We start from the raw sequence: 20,689 nt of genomic DNA on the forward strand, positions 1-20,689 counted from the left end.
TCCATAGTAAACTGAAAGATTACAGGGGAGGACCTCACACTCACTCTGTTTATAATTATAGTGTTTTAACAATTATAGGGATTTGTCCCCAATACATTCTCAAGAGTTTCTCCAGATGCCCCTGGATCAAGGATTTGTTTGCCCAGGTCTGGTCCAACATTTACAAATAGATTATTAAAGCTGTTAGCTAAATCCTCCATATTATAATTTTCTTTGTCCTTATCAATAATAATAAATATTTCGGATAGTTTGTTTTCCCCGGGTCATTTCTGATTATACCATTAAGTATACTTCATATTATTTTTAAATTGTTTTTGTTATGATCTTATAATTTCTTAGAATAATATTTCTTGCTAATAATTTTAATCAACTTAGAAAATTAGGAAATTATCCATTCGCCAATATGCACTTTGACACTGGGAGGGATTTTGACTCTTAATTTATTAGGAAACCATACAGTAAATGTCTTGATATTTTCCATAATGATAGTCGGGATCACTGTGAACAAGAATCCATTGAAAATATTAGCAAACCTCCTATGGAATAAGTTTAATGAATTCTTAAAATCAGGGAATTTGGCCAAGTCGGGCAGTAATAGACACGCAAAAGATACTAAGTGGCATGGCTTTTTCAATCGGCGGCTGACGTGACCGCCTAATATCTAAAGTAATATAAAATCAAATGTAAAAATCTAACTCGATCCTCCCATAGACCGTATAATGAGACCACTGTGTAAAGAAATTAAAAGATTCCCTCTCATTAAACATATGGAGAATTCACAATTCACAGAATAAAACATTCTTACATAATACACAAACAGCTGTTTGATGGATTCTCTCTGTGCAACAAAATAAGAAGTAGGATCGTAAATTCAGATGATCCTTATCAATAACAAACAGTAACAAACTTCCGTCTAGTAGGCAATTATTTCGGCATTTTGGCAAAACGAAGATATGGAGGATGCGGGCATCGATCCCGCTACCTCTCGCATGCTAAGCGAGCGCTCTACCATCTGAGCTAATCCCCCAGGATGCACCTTGTGACGCACTTTTCAAAAGAAATATGGAGCACGCCACGCTAGTATGATAAGTAATGTTAGTATGCGTGCTCAACAACAAAGAAAACGATATTTCATCCTCTACCGTGATAAAATCAAAATGACATCAAATATATAGTAGCAGTGTCATCATTATCCAGATTCGGAAGGTAAAAGACAAGTTTAAGGTTACAGGAAAACATTTTTTAGCTTTTAATAGTGCTGCTAACACCTCGAGTGAAGAATCAGCGTAGTGAGGAGGGGTCCGGTGTTACAAGAAAACATTATTATCTGAATCTTTTTTTATTCTTTTTTAGCACTTATTCAATGGATAGTAACACACTACCCAGTTGATTTGCCTCTTATTATACATCTATGTTATTAACACTGGTACCTAGCTAACATGGTACAGGTGTTGCGTTAGTTTGCTAGCGCGCAAGTGGCTAAACGCGGGTTTTCGGGAGCGTCTTGTTGTGTAAAGAAAAATAAAATAAAAAGATTCCTCCTTCGAGCCGGATTTGAACCAGCGACCTAAGGATTTCTTATGTGATTCACTCTACAGTCCTCCGCTCTACCAACTGAGCTATCGAAGGGGCTGCCGTGTATAAAGCCGGACCATTTAAGAAAGATAAACTCTGCCGACGGTCGGTGTTTCGGGTTAGTTTGTTGTCGTACAGCCTGGTGCCTCCTACTAGCGCCCTGAGTCATTTCGCGTCAGCAGAGACACAAAATAACCCCCTTTGTTGTTTTTTGTTATATAAGTTTTCTTGATATATTTTTTGCTTTTCTACTTGTTTGTTTTTGTGTATTTTTTACATTTCCTAAAAAATTGAGTTTCTTTTACTGTTGTTCCACATATGTAATGAATACCAATTCGGATGAAATGTTAAAAAAACACCCAAAAACTCAAAGCCAATCAGCCGGTTGTGTTTATGGTCATTTTATGAAATAACTGTATGTAGGAATATGCAAAAAGTAGACTGAGACATTTATAGCCGTGAAATGGTGTGTAATGCAGGACCTGTCACTGTCACTGTCACAAAAATTCCCTACTAAAACTTTAACTAGGCTGTGGGAATTTAACATGTAAACTTAATTCATGCGTCTGTGTCCAAATAAAGATGCAAATAACACCATTATTCTTGCAGTTCAGTTCATTATGGAAATAGAAGTTGTCAAAACCACAACCACCACAAAGTCTGTGTAGTTTCTTTTCTAGAGATTTTTATTAATATTTAAAAAATGAATTGATATCCCCAAACAAAAGCGGATATTCCATTGACAAGAAAATAATAAAGTACACTTTCAAACCCAAGAGTACAAAAAAAGGCCGTAAAACCGTATCTTGTTCCAAAAATGTAAGTTTTCAGCTTCAGTTTTATTTAAAGTAGTTCAGTTTATTCCTAAATAGAAGTTCTGGAGCTTTTGATCATTTTACATGTTCTTTATCAGCAGATGGTGTTTGTTGTCATGAAACTACATTTCAAATTTAACTTTGGATGACAGACTTTGAGAGAAACGGATAAACCAACCAGTCAGGGTTGAAGTCTTTATTATAAATCATTTACATAACAAAGTAAGACATTAGTCGTTGCCATATATCCATCCAAACATCTTGTTTTACGAGGGTTAGTGAATCAGCTGGTCAGAAATGTTTGCCTTGCCCAGACGAGCGGGGTTTATTCTTAAGTCATATTCTGGTGTGGAGGAGGACGTTGGCACAGGGTTAATCCTGATCCCATTATTGAGAATAAGCTCATTGATCCACGTAGACATGCACACGCACACATACACACACACACACACACACACACACACACAAACACAATATCATCAGCTTTCAAGTCTGAGTGCACGGCTGCAGCTGCTGCTTTGAGCTGCTGAAAATGAAAATACACGAGAAACAGCAGACAGATGAGGAAGTTGTGCAGAACAGACAGACAACAGGGAGATTTTCTTCTTCTTCTTTTTCTGGAGCTTTCTGACCAATGAGAGACTTCTTAATGCTGTCAGCTACAAATCTTCTGAAGGAGTCAATCCACCGGCAGATGTGACCCCCTCCACCCAAAACACCTTTGCTATTGAAGGCTTCACATTGAGAGTTTTAGGTTTGGGAGATGAGTGGCCCCTCAGAAGTTCACTTATGAGGTCTTCAGAGGCTTGGAGAAGTCTGGAGAAGTCTGGAATACCTTTTTTGGTCTTTTCCCTGCCCTCTACCAAGTTTTCACATACTTTTTTTTAATATATATATATATATCTTTAAATAAAAATGGTTTATAAATCATCTACGAACCCACATTTTCTATAAATTACATGATCGCTTTAACCCGAAGGTTAAAGCAACAGCTGAATTTTGCAGAAGAAAACTCAGGGAGAAAGAGAGAGAGAAAGATACAACTTCTGCGTCCAGCAAGCTACAAAAAGATTGGTAGAAAAGAAACATCTATACAACAGCAAACGGATTTAAAAATGTAGCCAAAACGAGAGATAGAAGAGATAGAAGGGTCCTTTTGTGTGAGTTTGTTTGTCTGACCCCACAGTGTCCAATCACGGGTCGAGAGGGGAGCTGACGCACTGAAAGGCAGCCTCAGATTGGGTCAGCGCATGTGTGTGTGTGGGTGTATATAACATTATGTGTCTGTGTGTGTGTGTGTAAATGAGTCAGCATCTGTGACGTCATCACGCTCGTGTCAGCAGCTCCTGAGCCCACGACTTGATTGCCGTCGTCGTGTGTTGGAGCAGCTGCCACGTGGAGTTGGTGAAGGACAGAGCGTGGCCCTGCAGACACGATACCGACACCTCACCGCTGCAGGAGAGAAAAGGAAAGGACCATTTTTAGATTTTGTTCTTCAACTTACTGTAAAAAAAAAGAAATCACTAAATGCAGCTTCTTGATTTGTCAAACACCAGGATCAGGAAGAACAACTACTGGAGTGATTTACTGAAATGTTTTGCACCATCAAAACTTGAGAAATGTCTTCAACTGGTAAAGACTTGAGGAATCTGGAAACAGTAAAGCCTATTGGTTAGGGATTAGTTTAATGTGGGGACGTGGGGTAAAAAACTCTTACCATAGGACATCTGTACTAAAAATGGCCAATTCGCACAGGATTAAGAAACCACATTATTCTACCTGGAGTGGGAGGGGTTACTCCACCTCCCTGTGGCCATGTGCGTGCTACGTAGCCTCCTGATATCACTAAATAAGGAATCACGAAACTAAAGGACAGAATCGATTATCTAAAATTAAAAAAAAAGTGTAAAGAGTGCTTCTTCAAGCGCCTCCATGCTCAAAAATATGTAGAAACTACGTGTTTACAGGATATGACGGAATATCAACAAATGTTTTACAGAGGGACGTATTCGAACGTACTAGTGTACCTGAGGTATTTTTTCTGGACGTTTAACAGAAGGTGAAAATCGCTGTCATTTTTACTGACATTCTCCGGAATAATTACTGACCTGGCACATTTGGACAGGAGTAAATCCTGTCCCCACATTAAACTAATCCCGTCCAAACAGGGCTTTAGTCCCAGTAGCATCAGACAGAGCTTGTATTAGTTTGTTTATCTTTGTTCTGCTTGCTGCTTTTGCGTTGCTGAACGCCTCACCTTTGTGCTCCGCATTTTTGCAGGAGCATCCTGACACCATGAGATAAAAACTCCAACTCAGAGTGTAAAAGCATTAAGGACGGGTGTCAGAAATCCTAGTCCTCGTTGTGAGGAGGGAACTTTTAACCTTCAGAAAAATAGGGATAGAAAATAAAAGTCAAAAGGATTCCTCAAAGTACTGACTTGCAGGAGTCCTGTAGGCTGGTCCACGCCCGTTGCAGCAGTTCTGATATGTATACCAGCGCCGGCAGAATGTAGTTCTGATGTAGGGAGAGGAGCAGCTCCTTTAAATACGCCAACACCTGGAACACGCTGTCAGGAGTGTTGGTGTTCACCTGCACAAAGACACACAGAGGACAGAGACGTCAATGACAATGATAATACGAATGCTTCATCTTGTTAGCTTCAAATCTTTAGTTAGAGAGAAAACTTTAGCGGAGGCGAGTGGAAACCAGTGAGAGATTTACAGCCTTACCCATTCTATGGCCTGCGGAGTCTTTTCTTTGACCCAGAGAATAAACTGCGTGGTGTTTTCGGAGATGAAGACGGCTGCTTTTTTTGTCTTTTCCAAACCTTGGTCCATTAGTGGCCCCAAAACCCGCACACACTCAGAGTAATAATGAGGAGTGTTTTTCTCCAACCAGCTACAGAGGATACACGAAAGACAAAACACACCGTTTTATCTGCATGAACAATAATTAAACATTAAAAACTTATTTAGTGCTCCAAGACAAAAACACATCTTCAAACACGTCGGGGTAAGATCTTGTGGAATATTTAAATATCAGTCGGTTCAGTTTATAAAAAAACAGTTAAAAGACGAGTACGATCATAAGATCTAATTAAGATATGTGAAATGGGACACCCTGGTAAGCTATCTGAAGCTTGTGTAAAGGGGCCCCGACACTAGCAGATAATACATTTTAAATACTATAACATTTAGATAAGAAACACAGCATGTATCAACAATAACATTAACAAGCTACAAAAGAGCCTAACTACCAAATCAGCATTAACATTTAATAAATAGCTAACATACAATGAATAGAAGCATCTTACAAGTGACAATAAAAGAACAGTTTAAAAAGGATTTCAAAGTTAGTTTTCTAAAATCTGTATTATATAAAATCAGTGGCCATAACATCTGTCTATAAGGAGTTAAAATGTTCCGTTTTTTAAGACTTTTGAAGGTTTTTGTTAAAAATGTATATATTTTTGAGGTGTTAGTTCGTGGGGATGTTGTACCGATGTCTGTTTAATTTACAGACTTGAGAGGGGCAGAATATTAGAAACACCTCTGAATATAATGCGGTATAGTACGGAGCATGAAGGTTTAAAGTTGCAGTCGTACCCGAAGCCTTGTGTAGAGTAGACCTGAATTTTGCTCCAGGCCTGCTGGGACACGGCTGTGACCCCTGAGCTGCGCAGATGCATGGCTGTGGTGGAATCTGAAACACACATGGCACTTTGTAAGACCTCAAAAACAAATAAAGGCAAGCAGTCTCGCACGTTCTAATGTAAAAATAAAAGGTAAACAGGACAGACCTGCGAAGGAGCCGTGAGATCTGACGTCATGAGCGATGAAGCCGGCGGCAAACACGAGCAGAACCATGAGCAGTTTGGACCAGGGGAACCCACGACCACGCATCTTTACCTGCAGATTCTGGAGACAGAAGAGGAAACACTGACACAAAATCCAAACTTCTATTTTTGTGTTTGGTACATTCAAAGCAAACAATCTAGTGGCTTTAAATGGCGGTCCGTCTCACCTGACACAGGCTGTTGCAGTCCTGAAGCTCCTGAGTTTCCACGGTGTCTCTCATCTCCTCATTGGTCACTCTGAAAGACTGGATTGTTTCTTCAAGGTTCTTCCGGAGCTAAAGATGGAAAACAAAGCACAAGTCAAACACAACATGATCCAAAGCACTTTTCCAGAAGATTTATTGTTAAGGCAAGTGGAGAGTTTGATTTATGACCTGCCAGACATGGCAGGAGTCTTACCTTTGGTGGCAGAATATTCCAGGACTTCAATAAATGGTTCAAAAGCAGACTGGAGAGGAAAATAGAGAGGAATGGTCAGCTCTATATATTAGAATATATCATTTTAAAAACTTACTGTGACACAAAGCACTATAAATATGAATATAGCTCACCTGGACTGGGGTAGGTGTTTTGTATAGAGCTGCCTCCACACTCCTAGACTCTGGACATCCACACACAAACACTCCGTCATACTGCTGAGCAACTACAGAAAAAAAAAATACATGAGAGAAAGAAGGAGAAACAAAATGACTCCATTTTTCAGCTATAATTCTCCAGAATCGCTTCTTCTAACTCTCAGAGTACAGCAAACGAGTGATGACAAGGATAGCAGAAGCTGACCAAGACAACATCCTATTCTAAAACATGTCTTATGCTATATTGCATAAGAACTGGTTTTACTGTAGATGAAGACAATGGTCTCTGTTATTATTGTCAACAACATACTATAGCAGTTATTGCTCTTTATTCATAAGGGACAGGGTTTTCATTGACATTTTAATTAACAAAGACCATTAAAGCAGCAAACAAGGAAAAAGCTTTTGCCTGGACTTTTACTTCAAGCTTAGCCATTTGCCGATATGCTACCTTGACTTTATGATGCTGGTCACCATAATGATGCTATTGAAAACATCATGTATGATGGGTCACTTATCCATATGAAACATGCTGCAGCACTGAGCTAGGGCTACTGTAGCAGCAGTATTACGTGAATAAGATTGGTTTAAAATTACTGAAGTGAATTTAATAAACTTTATTTCAAAAACAAAAAAAATAATAAAATAAATGGTTAAAAATAAATAAATTAAATCAAAATTAGCATAAATTAAATTAACATTTCATGCTAGAAAAAGGAGTAGGAAGAAGCACTATGGTTCTCTTTCCTATACTAATCTAATCATCAATACATCAGTTACATTATGCAAGTATAAATTGTGTGTGTGTGTGTGTGTGTGTGTGTGTCTTACCTCTCTCTTCATGTCATCTGGACAGTGTGGTGTGGCTCTAGACAGAAATGAGGGCAGGTACGTGTGTAACGTGCTCTCTGGTTTAGCTCCAAATGCGAGGGCCTTCAGTCGAGGGTACAGACGCCTCAGCTGCTCCTGCAGACTGAACACAAATAATATACGTTACTTTATTACCTTTTATAAAGCAAACAGTCACTGGGAGGTAAACAATGACTCAAAACCACACAAAGAACGATGTCAGCTGTATTCTGTGTTTTACAGAAGAATGCAAACTGATGAAAAAACAGCGAGTGGATGAAAACAAAAAACCTCATATTCAAAATGTTCCACTGCTAAATAGAGCCAGCATTCCCATTAATCTTCCTAAATGGCTTCAGTGTATATGCAAATAAACCACAGTCACATCTTGCGGTTGTTTGATTAAGTATTATTTGGGGTTGACACATCTGGGCTAAATTCACAACCCTGCCATTCTCTACAGCCACAGCTTCCTACACTGTGGAGTCATGCTGTGCACATGGGATTATCCAACAATGAAATCAAGGATTTATTGTTTGCATTAGGTCACATTTACCTTGGTGAAAGGGCGTTCTTCGGCATGAAGGCGAAATCCAGTAAAGGAAAGAACTCTTTAGGACCCATGATGCCAAATCCTTTAGTCAGGTTTGCATGAAGTCTGGGAAAAGAAGCACACATTTAAGTCCTGTTGTAGTTTCATTTAGTCCAACATAAACATGACTGTCCCCTTAAAATATACCTAAGAATTCATAGTGCTACTACTCTCAAAATGAATTCTTAAAAAAAGGCACAATCACAGATTCACAGTATTTATCAAATGACCAAATTTACCCATTTTACCAAAAAGAGACAACAATGGTTGTCACACTTTACATGAATAAAAGGTTTAAGTTATATTTTACAAAACCTAAAGAAAACGAATAAGAAAATTCTCAGGGAGACTTACAGGAGGAGTCTCTCCAGATATGCAATGGCATATGAAGACAAGGACTTCACTCCCAGCACAGGAAGCATGATGCCAAGCCACACTAAAACACAAATAAAGAACTTGATTCACAACACAGGAACATTTAGTTCTGGCAAATAAATGTGTGAACAATCGACCTTTTCAGCTGCAACTCACAAAAAGCCCAGCAGCAAAACACGGCTCTTCATTCCTACATGCTGAATTATTTAAGTAACATGGTGAGTTGAGCTCTGCAGGATTTTTTTCTGTGTATTATCAAAGGAAAACAAATCATCCCAAAAGATACTTCACTGTTGCATCAAAAGTCTGCTAAGAACTAAGAATGTTAATGCGCTCTGATTATATCAAAGTCTGAGGCTCAGACAGGAAACTCTCGATTGCTTTTTAAGGCTTTTCTGATCAAGATCCAGCCTCTCTTCCGTGTCTTTCTTGCCTTATTTTGCAGAAAAAGGATGTTTGGTAATCTTCCAAGAATATTCATCCTCCCTGCCCACATACTAACACCCACCTCGCAGCCTCACCACATACCAGGCAGCAGACCTGGAGCAGTGGCTGAGGTTCTGCAGTCAACGTGTGTTTGAGCTCATAGCTGTAAGTGGATGTGTTACTTGCTCTAATGTGCACTGTTGCTCCATTAACCCCCAACACAGAATTTATGTCAGCACACGTTGTTGGGAAAGTAGGAGAAAGGGGAGACGCAGAGTAGACTAACGCAGTACTGTGTCTACATCTTTAAAGGAGTGCATGCATCGTGCGTTTGACTGTCTATTACCTCTGAGTCCCTGACTGAGGTCATAAAATCCAGCTTGACCAAGAGCCCACATGATGGTCAAACACTTCACTGGACGATTCTGAACCGATCGCAGTAACTCCAAATACTATAGAGGATGGACAGAAAGGAAGCGATTACATATCATTATCATATTCCTGCAAAAGACAAATACACAGTACCAACAAATTGCCAAGAAAGCAATTACATATTGTAACTTAAGCAAAAATCTGCCAGTTATTTTCAGGACTCAAGGACACACACACACTCACCTCTGGCAGGTTTTGGGTAGCTATCCTGGGTTTGTCCTGTAGGATTGCCTGAATGCAAACTCTGTAGCCGTGCAGAGGTTCTCCTGGAAACAGAGGAAAATATGTTTCTTTATCTGTTTTTTAACTTTGACCCTGACAATCCTTATATATTCTGAACATGAGCAAATCAAATCAAGGTCAAATATTGTTTGTTGAGGTGTCCTGGTGGCCTGGTAGCACCCTCACTGTGTAGTATGGACAGCTTATCGTCACAGCGATGCCCTGTGAAACTGCCATGACATCAACTTCAACGTAAAACCGAACAGAGAAAAGACACGTTGTCAATTGCAGAGCGTTGTCTTGCGGGCCATTTTTTAGAATCTGAGTCGAGTGAATAACAAATAAAAAAGTGGTCGCTATATGTCCTGTGTAGTGCAAATGACAGTGACAATTCTTTCCGACCAATCAGTGGTCTGCAGTGTCTTAATTGCACCTTTTAGAATCAGCTCAGCCACTTGGAACCTCGATTGAGGGGGTACCAAAGTACCAGGTACTATCCATAACTTTAGCTAATGGAAAACCAAAAAAGAACGACTTGAGTTGAGTAGAGTGGAGTGGAGTGGAAATGCAGCATAACACAATGCAATTACAATGTCCTTGTTCAAGTCCCTTTTCCCTGTCACCTTACTGCAGTTTGCTGTGTAATAAATGTTACTTTAAAGACTCACCAGTCACTGACCATTTCAATGCACAGTACAGCAGCATCTAAAGGTTTGTTTCTCCAGTCACGTCAAACCAGGTGACTTTCACAAAGTACCTACACTGGTAGGGACTCTCATTACCGCATATCTAATGTCTCTAACAGTGCAAACCACTTCTAACCCTCCAGGTTAGTAGCTTACACCTACCTGACTGTCTGTCCAGCTCCCTGAGCATTGTATAAACACAGTGGTCGAATAAATCTGCCAGAATCTCACTGCAGCGTCCGATGAGGCCTTTAATCACACTCTTTAGCTCTTTTCCTGCAAGGCAGTATGGGTAATCTGGGGACGAAAACACAAATAAAATGGACATGAAATAAGTCTGATTATTGTGTCAGTGCCCTGCAGACAAATACAGTGGAAATAATAGATATACAGTATAAATGAGGACTGTGTGCACAGTATTTTCTTTGAGTCTGACCGACCGTGAGTATAGCTGCTGAGTGTGGGCTCAGCCTCTGGCGCAGTCAGACTGAGATTGAGGTATCCTGCCAGGTCTTTGACCCACACTGATGGGTTTTCTGGGAACAAGGTCTGACTGCGAGCCAACTGCTGCTTCAGGTCCCCAACATCCAGCTAAAAAAGAGAAAGACTTTAAGGCTGCACACTCAGAAACAACATGTCCATTATGCAAAAAGGACACAGTGTTTCAGCATGTGATAATTTGCTTGGAAGATGCCACAATACAGCATTGTTTCTGTGTTTGTACGAAGATATTTAAAGCTTTAAGAGGTTTTGAGAAGCCGATTACATTTGTTTTTCTTCCCAGTCTCTGACAAAGATCAGCCACATTCTCGGATGATAATTGATCAATTTTAATCTAAACTTTTAGCAACAAACCAAACGCACACACAGAATCTTCAAAATAGTCCAATATTTGTTTCTTCTCTCATTAAACTGCAAGAAATACAAATGTTTAGCATTAAGCTTTTGATACAAGCCTTTAAATTATACACAAATGTCAACGTCCACCAACCAGGCCGTTTAAAAAAGATGAGCTATTACTCACAGTTTTAAAGGCTTCTTCGAGGGTCTTGTGAGTTGCGGGGGCGACTGTACTGCTGGAGTGGGATTTTTTGGATGGCTTAGTTGATGAGGGCTTCTTATTTTCGAGCTCGGCTGGTGGTGGAACCTGCTCCTTGTTCTGTTTCTTTCCCATCTTCTCAAAGCCGTCATACAGCGTCTCTGACATCTTCAGGGGTGCTGAAAGGAAACAAGGCAGCTGTGGTTAAGACGCGCCTCTGTGCAGATATGAGCGTCTTTACTTTTTTTGTTTTTGAACCTCTTTGGTCTTCTTGCTTGAATCCACCCTGTGTCCTGAACAAAAAAATCTGTTGCTCACTGCCCTCACACTCAGGCTTTCTCTCCCTCCCTTGACGGCTTGCATAATAGGTTGGTATTATCCAAGAAAATATTCATGCAACACTCTTTACAATCTACAAAAGGAATAGAGTTAAGCACCAGCAGCATTTCAAGTATTCCTGTGTTACTCATTAACAAACCATTTGTAAACAAATGGTGTCCATTTTAACTGAATTCCTAATAAAAGTTTGACCAGTTTTAAGTTGTGAAGGAAAACACCAATACACAATATACAATAGATGTTTTAGGCCTTTAGACTACCACTAAATATCAAAATAACCCGGTTTTAAGCATCCGGTATTCCCCAGAACTTTTATTTTTAAATAAAAAGCCTCTGTATGAGGCTGACGTCATTATATGTTTCAGATATTGTCAACAAATCCCATGAAAAGACCAAACTCAACAATGTGTCAATACTTTCAGTTATCCATTCCCTGGCTGTAGTTCTCAGACCAAAGCTCATGCTTTCCGTAATCTTTAAAAACAGGTCTCACATTAATACATCCTTTTTTGCATAGTTTTTCCTTTAATCAAACAGGAGGAAATAGTGCATTTGTTGGGAACTATTTTCAGTTCATACACATTTGGTTCTCTTGTGGGTCTTGGAGGAGTATGTGGGATTAACTCAAAAATAAACTAAAGTTTATCTTCATTGTAAAGAACAGATATGTCACCCAGTGGAACATTATGGCTTATTAATGTGTTTTTTGGACAACAATTGAGGGATATTGGCACAGACGATACATCAGGGTTGTAGGTGGAGCTGCAACAGTTAGTAAACTAATCGATTAGTAGGGATGTTGGGGTTAACTGACTTTGCCATAACCGTGGTTACCTCACGTCATTGTTTTGAATTGTAGAATCAACAAACAATGCAAAGGAACACTTGTATGTATTTTTCCTTCTATATTGTCAAAAAATGTATAATTGTGAAATCTGTGAAACTGATATTGCCTCTGATGATTATCAGATTACTGACAAAATAAGATAATTTAAAGACCTCACCTTGGACTCAATTGGGATGGACATTTTATACAACAAATTATTGATAAAAAAAAAATAATAAACAGATAAATCGTTTTAAATACATTACATTAAACATTAAAGATAATTGTGAAGTAAACTTCCCCATCAGGCTTCAATCTACAAACTCATGCAGCAAAGGTATTTACAGCATTTAACACGCACAACTGGACACAAGAATCCCCGTCAGACCCACCCACAAACTTGAGTTGGGGGTTGACAGAGGTCACCAGTTGTTCGCTGGTCATTGAGCTGACAAACCTAAATCTAAATCTGTCTGTGTCGGCACAACACAGGACAGTGACGCAAAGACAGGACTCATTTCATCAAATACTGGATTCAGTTCCCTATTCAAATGTTGGTCAGTATGGATTTTTCTTCACTTCCCTAAACTGAACACCAAGGCCAAGTATCATCACCGTGAATGTCTCTGCTTAGTTCGCATTACAAGAGATGAACAGCCAGGAAAGTAGTGAAAGACGGACAGAGGAGTAAATCTGACCATGTGTTCATGACTATAAATACTAAACAAATATCCAAATGTGTCAGGAAGTTGGTCATTTCCAGCAGCAGCTCCTGACATGAAACGACATCTGGTACAAACAGTAACAGAGCAGCAACACATGAAGCCACTCTTCTGGTGATTAGAGGAAATGTTGAAATGGATAAATGACAGAAATGAGCTATAACACAAGTTAACAAATGAAGCAACACTTCAATGTCAAACAAATGCACTGCTCAATATTTTATGTTTTAGAAGTCACTTTAGGATTATATTAACTACTTTTAAAGTCCTCAGTGGTTTGTCTCAGTTATATAATAATGACTTTAAGCATGAAAGTATATTTAAATCAGATAAGGTTTCCAGTTCACAGTGAGGAATCACAAAGACGGGTCCAGACACCAAATTCCCCACTCCACCTCAAGCACATTTTACATATTTATCGCAGGTCACTGGCATTGTTAAATGTATGCAAAGTCTTCAATTCACATTTTCATATCATAAAATAGTATTATTTATAAAAAAAAATTACCTGCACTGTTAATCACCTTAAATTTGCACCTTCCTGTATTATAAAGACAGCTCTATCTCACCTTCACTGTTGTGTTTTTACTCTTATGTTTCTATTCGTCTGTCAAACCTACAGTAAATAGTCTTGGCATTCATTTAATGTCCTAATATTGTACAATAAAAATGTTAACCAGTCTGTTGAAGATTACCTGCTGAAATTGAGTTGTCATGATGTGTAGACCTTAATTGGATCTGGAAACCATTCAGGTCGACTGTATAGTGGGTAGTGAAAAAGTGAATGACACAACCCTGATGTCTGTCAGCAGAAGATCCTTTTTGTAGTTTGGTGGGGTGTAATCTGAGTAGATGTACCCTACAGGGTGGGTAAACTGGGAACGGATTCTCACACCAGCAGAAGAATAGCTGACAGGATGCGTCACATACAGATACGGAGGAAAACTCTTTCACACACACTTCTCAACAACACAGATCACACTACAGTACGGAAAGTCTTGCTTATCCGATCAAATAAGGAGAACTAAAAAACTGATCAATGGCAAAACAAAGGTATATAAGAGTTTTACAGAGATCATTGGTGCACATCAGATTTAAGACCATAACATAAACCTAGTGGAAGAAGCAGGACTATTTTACAAAGCAAATAATAAACCAATAACAGCTGGGATGATGTCTGACATTGGGTTTTTTTAACCCTCATTAAATGAAGGTACCCTCAAAGTATGTGGCATGTAAACCACATAAATAACCTCTTGGACTTCACATAATCACTTCTGTTGAAACAAGAGCACTTGTCAGATATCCTATAACTTGGGTCCAGACATGTAATGTGATACAAGTTCAATACAGGTGTCACATCAGCCGCCTTAAACATGACCTTCTCAAGGTGAAGGTGTGCCTGTATGCAACATGCAATCACACACAAGTGAAATGAGAAGGAATATCTTTGCCCAATGACATAAAAAAAATAAGTCAGGCTCCCACTCACAATTTGGCAGTCTGATCTAACAGACACAAAAAGCTTCAAGCTAAACCACAAACTCAAAATTAACTGTCTCATGATTAAAGTGTTGGAAACCTTTAAGGGAATGAAGCAAGATTTATTAAAAAGCCCTTTGATTAGAACATTGATACATTTACACCAAAAAGAGAAATGTATTCAACATAACCTTTACACCACCTCCAAGCTCACCGAGTCCCAGTCACTGTGATTAGAAAGACTTTGGACCGACTGATTCGCTGATAAAACTGGTGCATAAACAAATAGCAGTGGCAGAGATCTAAAGCTGCAGTGGAGACAGTGCAGTAGCTCAGGCCAGGTTTACTAAATGTAAAGTATGCTGAATATTAAAACAAACAAGGTTTGCCAAAGGTTTGTAATTATGTTATACTAAACTGGGCCAATAGAAAAATCATTGCCAGTAAACTACCAGAGTTAATAAGGTTACCATGTTGTGTATTATTATTTTCCATGGGGAAAACAATCTGCTTGGATCTTTGAGGAAGAAAATGAGTTTTAACCAAAATTCCGTCCCACTCCCTGATAAGGTTTTGTAAAGTATCAATACTTCTGTACTTTTCAATATCACAATGTGTTTCAAAACAAAAAAAATTCTTTATCCCAATATAGATCATTTATTATTTGATAACTCAGTAGTCTATATGAAATAACCACATGGTTAAGCCTATTTATGTATACTCCTGTGTAAATTGAATATGTAATAAATCAAAAGTACTGAGTATTTTATCATTTTATTAAGAACTTCAGTGCAAAGTATAAATTCAAACTATTTCACATCACATTTTCTGAAGAGTTAGTATGTGCTTGTTATTATCAATTTAGATGATGTTCTTGAATTGATAAACTATAAATGATCATCAATCCATAGTGTTCATTCTGAATATCAAAAAATGCCATTGTGGATATCTGAAACTGAAAGCCCAATACACACGAATGGCAAAATGGCACTGTGTCACTAGGCTGTCTAGGATGAATGTCATTGGGGAAATCTGAATGCTCTTTTTGATTGAATGACAGATATCTGTAATACATATGCAGTCAAGCTATAAAATGTTAAAAAGGCCACTTATACTATTGAAGGATTTAAAGATGTCCTGAACTGAACTTTGACTAGGATAAAGAAAGTTTTAGATATCTTAGAATTACAATTTCTACTAGTAAGAATGTTTTGTGGATATCTTGAATTAATAATCTGACTAGTGGGGGAAATGGTAATATGGATATCTAAAAGGTAATTACAGATATGAAATGTTAAAACAGTCATATGGTCCATCACATGCTGCAAAGACGAGCTCCTCAGTGGTGACGTTGCCTTTGTTGACACACTGCTATTAGCAAGCTAACTGCACAAGCTAGCAATTCTTTGTATGTGGCAGGAATAGTTATTCTCCTAAAAAGACCAGTGAACTTTTTCTTTGAAATGAATCGTAGCAATTCATATGTATACAACACCCCAAATGGGCAACCAAACCATTCAATTGTAGGAAGTAACATTAGCGTCACTGCGCGATGCTATGCTAAAGTAACGTTAGCTAGCTTGTCAAATCAGATGACAGCTAATGAGCCATCTTCATTTCCAGAACTATCTGTGCCGTAAAGACAGTTAAAAGTTCATATTAAAGGGGGTAATTTAGCTCGTAAAAAGAGCCGCACACGTAGCTCCATCCCTTTCCTCTCATCTGAACTTTAGCGGTGAGGTAACGGGGTCACGGAGCAGCTACAGGGCCGTGTTCACTCACGTCTGGATGGCTGGTTAGACTCGCTCAGGGCTTTCCTTCCCCCGCTGCCGGGTTTCTTGTCAGTCGGGTTCTTGCCTCCTCCTCCCGCCGCCGCGCTGCTGTTTTTCTTCCCTTTCTTCACTACCTCCCATTTGCCGACTGATCCATTATTTGAAGCCATGTCTCTGGTCCAGTTTTAGGGTGTTATTGAGGTCGTGGTACCGTGACTTCCTGACTGACTGAAACAGGACGACTCGACTCAACGGCTCGGATCATTACACTGTCCGCGTGCCACGTCTCTTGTGTCGGCGTGACGTCAGAGCGACGCGTATGGACCGTTAGATTCACACACGTCTCTAAATTTTCTAAACATCGGCAAACGTTTAATCCCTGTGATATGTTTCTGAGAAATCTAAATCTAAAAAATTTATTAATTTGCTCATTATTTTAAGCTAAATTTCATATTCATAAAATATCTAATTATCTAAAGAAATCCCCTCTTTCAAAAATCAGTTCTAAATACATATTTCGAAACAATATCAAACTTAAAACTAATTAATAAAAAACTAACCATAATGATTAAAGGTTGAATATGTCTAATCTTTATTAAAAGCTACATTTAAAAAAACAAAAACAATAATAATACACCTACGCAGAGGCGGATTAATGCACAGGCTGGCCTGGGCTGTCCAGGGGCCCCAGTTGTGCAGCAGCCCCAGATTGGCCAGACTATCTTAATTTTCTTTTTTATTACACTGAGAAAAAAAACTTGCCTCATATTGGGGCCCTTAGCAACATTAAAAAAAATCACTGATTGGATGAATATGGGGCACATTTACCCAATCAGGCCATCATGTGGCCGGGTTCATAAGGTCAGTTTTGTTGTCAAATAATACGTCACTCACTGTTACGAGACAGTTTAGTGGTAAAATGTCAGAAAGAAAATATGATAGTGGAGCACGAAAAAGAAAAGCACAACGACTGAAAGAACAACGGGACCAAGATCTACTTAATTCAATTCCTAAATTGACAGGATTTTTCGAGGTTGCGGACTCTTCTTTTGTTCTAGCTGTTTTTTTCTGATAAAGCTTTATTAATAATGTGGGGGGCCCAAACAAACAGTAGCCTAGGGGCCCCTGACCACCTTAATCCACTACTGCACCCACAGGGCGTTTTGAGGGGTACAGAATGAAAGTATTGCTTTTCCATTAATAATATATATTTAGTCTGAATTTATATTTTAAACTTTTTTTGACAGGTTTGACAATGACTTTCTGTTTACCTTGTACCATCCAATAGCAGCCGGCATTGCAGGTTGCCAGGGTTGTCTGTTGTTGGGTGCAGCTACTGTAGGCTGGAACTGGTGAAATCCTGCAGCAGCTGAGTGACCGGAGACGGGCAAAAAAAAGTCAATATAGGCCAAGCATTCACTCCATGGACTGAGATAAAGAAGTTCAAAGGCATTAACACGCACGCCGAAATGGCTACGTTTCTCCTTGATTGGTAAGCTAACTTTCATTACTTAGCTGTGACAGCTAACACTAACTGTCAGTCAAACTCCTCTGTAATACTTGTTTTTATGGTGCGATTTGCCGGTAGGGATGGGTTCAAACAGACTCAAACAGACTCTGGTCTCCTGCAGGCCACAAGGCAATGAACATGGCAACCTGAATGCTTTTAATTATATTTTGTTGTTGTGACTTTGATTTTGAGAAACTAGATGGCGGAGTTCTGCTCATTCTACAAAATAAACCTTTAAACTATGCAAATCTTATCATTTTATTACAAATTAGGTAAACCCTTGTGTGTGTGTGTGTTCACGATTGTGTTCAAAGTTGTGTATACTTTATCTTATTTTATGGTTTTGTATTACTGTACTAATGTCCTGTTTGTTTGTGAATCACATTGAACACGTTCAAAGTTCAGACACGTCTACGATTTAAATATGTTGAATATTAACCTCAAGTAAACCTGAGTATTTTAAAAAGTAATACAGGTTTTCTCTATTTTAATGTCAAAACATGTAGACCACATGTTTGTGCTTTTAATGATAGTAGTAGTGATGTGTGTATTCAGATTACTTTAGTAACTGTACCATACTGTGAAATTGGTGGGATTTTTTTATATAAACATATTGAATATATGGCAAATGAATGAAATAAATAAATATGCCACATAACTTAGTAATAATAGTCTTAATATTATCAGTATACAGTATATATAGCATGGTAACACTCAAACAGTGTCAACGTTAATAAAACTGGAGTGTTTGGATGCTTCCTTGACTATTAATGTTGATTTCTTTATCTTTATCACTTCAAGTACACAAAAAGTCACAAGTTTGGTCTGGATTTTTAAAAATTATTCAAAAATAATTCAAAATTCAAAAAAAGCTACTAAACTAACTTTAGGACATGAATGAATAATATAAGCAGCCCATGGTACATGACCTTTTATGAACCCATAGCTCTAATCTTCATATTTTAGTAACAATAAGTAAAATATGGACAAAAATGTAAAAAGGTTCACGTCATTTCCATTTCCTTTCTTGATATAAACTGATTTGTGACCAGGATACGATTAAAACAAACAAACAAAACCAGGAGCAAAAAGAAGGTAAAGATGGAGAGCAGGTTAAAGTTGGGAGTTTTGTCCCAGAACGTGAAGTGTTTCAGCTCTTTGTTGTTGACTCCAGTTAATCCAGTTTGCTGTCTGGTGAGTTTTGGCTGCAGTGTCTCTCAAAAGAGGCACTGAATATTCGTCACAAACCTCCTGGATCTCTTTCAAGACCTCCTCTATTCAATATGAGTGGAAGTTAACCACTGACCACAGCGCACGTGGTCAGTGGTTAACCTAACATATTGACTCAGAGGTCAATATGTTAATCTTTTCTACTTTTGTTTCCTTGGCAGTACACCTCTCTCTTGGTCCCTAATTATGTTTAAGCACAAATTATTTCTCCTTAACATGATGGCAAGGCTTAACATCCCTGTGGTTATGCAATGAGTGTGGTTGTGATGGGATTTTCACTGGGACAAGTATAGGAAATAAAAAAACATTTGGTGGTCAACTTTAGTCCCCGCTTTTTAAAATAAATCGCTGCATTTACAAAATAAATTGGAGACAAATAGTAGTATCATTACTGCCACTTTGTGCCAACATGAGTAGTCTAAATAAAAGCATAATACTGCTATTATCGTGCAGTCACAGTTGCTGTACAGCTGTTTGTGTGTTTGTTGAAATCCAAATAATGAATTTTAAATACAATTATGTCTTAATGTGGGATTAGGATATTGGCCTTAACCGGTAAAACACTGTTATCTAGTAAAGCAATTGTCCTGAAATATGTAAGTAAATATAATACAATATAATACTGTAAAGTGTATTATATTATTATTCATATATATTTTCATTAGTTTTATACATTTTAAAAACATTATCAGTGGTCTGTCTCATTGCAGCTGTTTTTACTACTACATTGATCATATTTGCCACCATAATTATCATTTTCATATTCTGTCACCTTAGCTGTAGTTTATACTATTCTACTGTATTAACTGCCATAACATATAAGTCATACTCACATTACTATAGATATTATAGTTACTGTTACTTTTGTGGTTGATTGCATCTCTGGGACTGTCTGTCTTTGTCTCTCTCTATCCATCGGCCCGTCTTTTCTCTCTTTTTCTTCCTCCCCAACCGGCGCAGACAGATGTCCGTCCTCCATAGAGCTGGGTCTGTCCGACGTTCCTGTTTCTTGTCGCCACTGTACTCAAGATTGCTGTATTAATACTGTATATAATAACTATATTAATTATTACTGTTCTTTTTAAAGAAAGTGCGAGTTGTTGCTGCTCATGGGGGAATTGTTGGGTCTCTGTAAATCATGAAAAAGTCATAGTGTGGTCATTACCTACTCTATATGTGAAGTGTCTTGAGATAACTGTTGTTATGATTTAGCACTGTAAATAAAATTGAATTGTATATATGTGAGGAATAATAATTAGATAATACTGCTGCTGATAAATGAGAAATACAGCAGCAACAGAAAGCACACACAACAATAAGGTTTGTTACTTTTCTTGAACATCAGAGCTTTATTTCATCCAGA

General features: G+C 38.3%; 1 protein-coding gene across 1 annotated transcript; it reads right to left on the reverse strand.

The window, feature by feature from the left end:
- Positions 1-2,580: 2,580 nt before the first annotated feature.
- tmem214 (transmembrane protein 214) lies at positions 2,581-16,828 on the reverse strand. The gene is made up of 17 exons (XM_083933685.1): positions 16,597-16,828; positions 11,431-11,624; positions 10,847-10,997; positions 10,569-10,703; positions 9,682-9,764; positions 9,413-9,518; positions 8,620-8,701; positions 8,230-8,331; positions 7,656-7,797; positions 6,801-6,892; positions 6,649-6,697; positions 6,417-6,524; positions 6,193-6,310; positions 5,999-6,095; positions 5,123-5,291; positions 4,831-4,982; positions 2,581-3,842 (listed from the first exon to the last, which is right to left on the reverse strand). The coding sequence occupies exons 1-17, from the start codon at positions 16,754-16,756 to the stop codon at positions 3,716-3,718; spliced, it is 2,067 nt and encodes a 688-aa protein (XP_083789811.1). The 5' UTR covers positions 16,757-16,828; the 3' UTR covers positions 2,581-3,715.
- Between the last annotated feature and the right edge of the window lie 3,861 nt (positions 16,829-20,689).

The sequence above is a fragment of the Echiichthys vipera genome, assembly GCF_963691815.1.
Source record: "Echiichthys vipera genome assembly, chromosome: 19".
Taxonomy (NCBI): Eukaryota; Metazoa; Chordata; class Actinopteri; order Perciformes; family Trachinidae; genus Echiichthys; species Echiichthys vipera.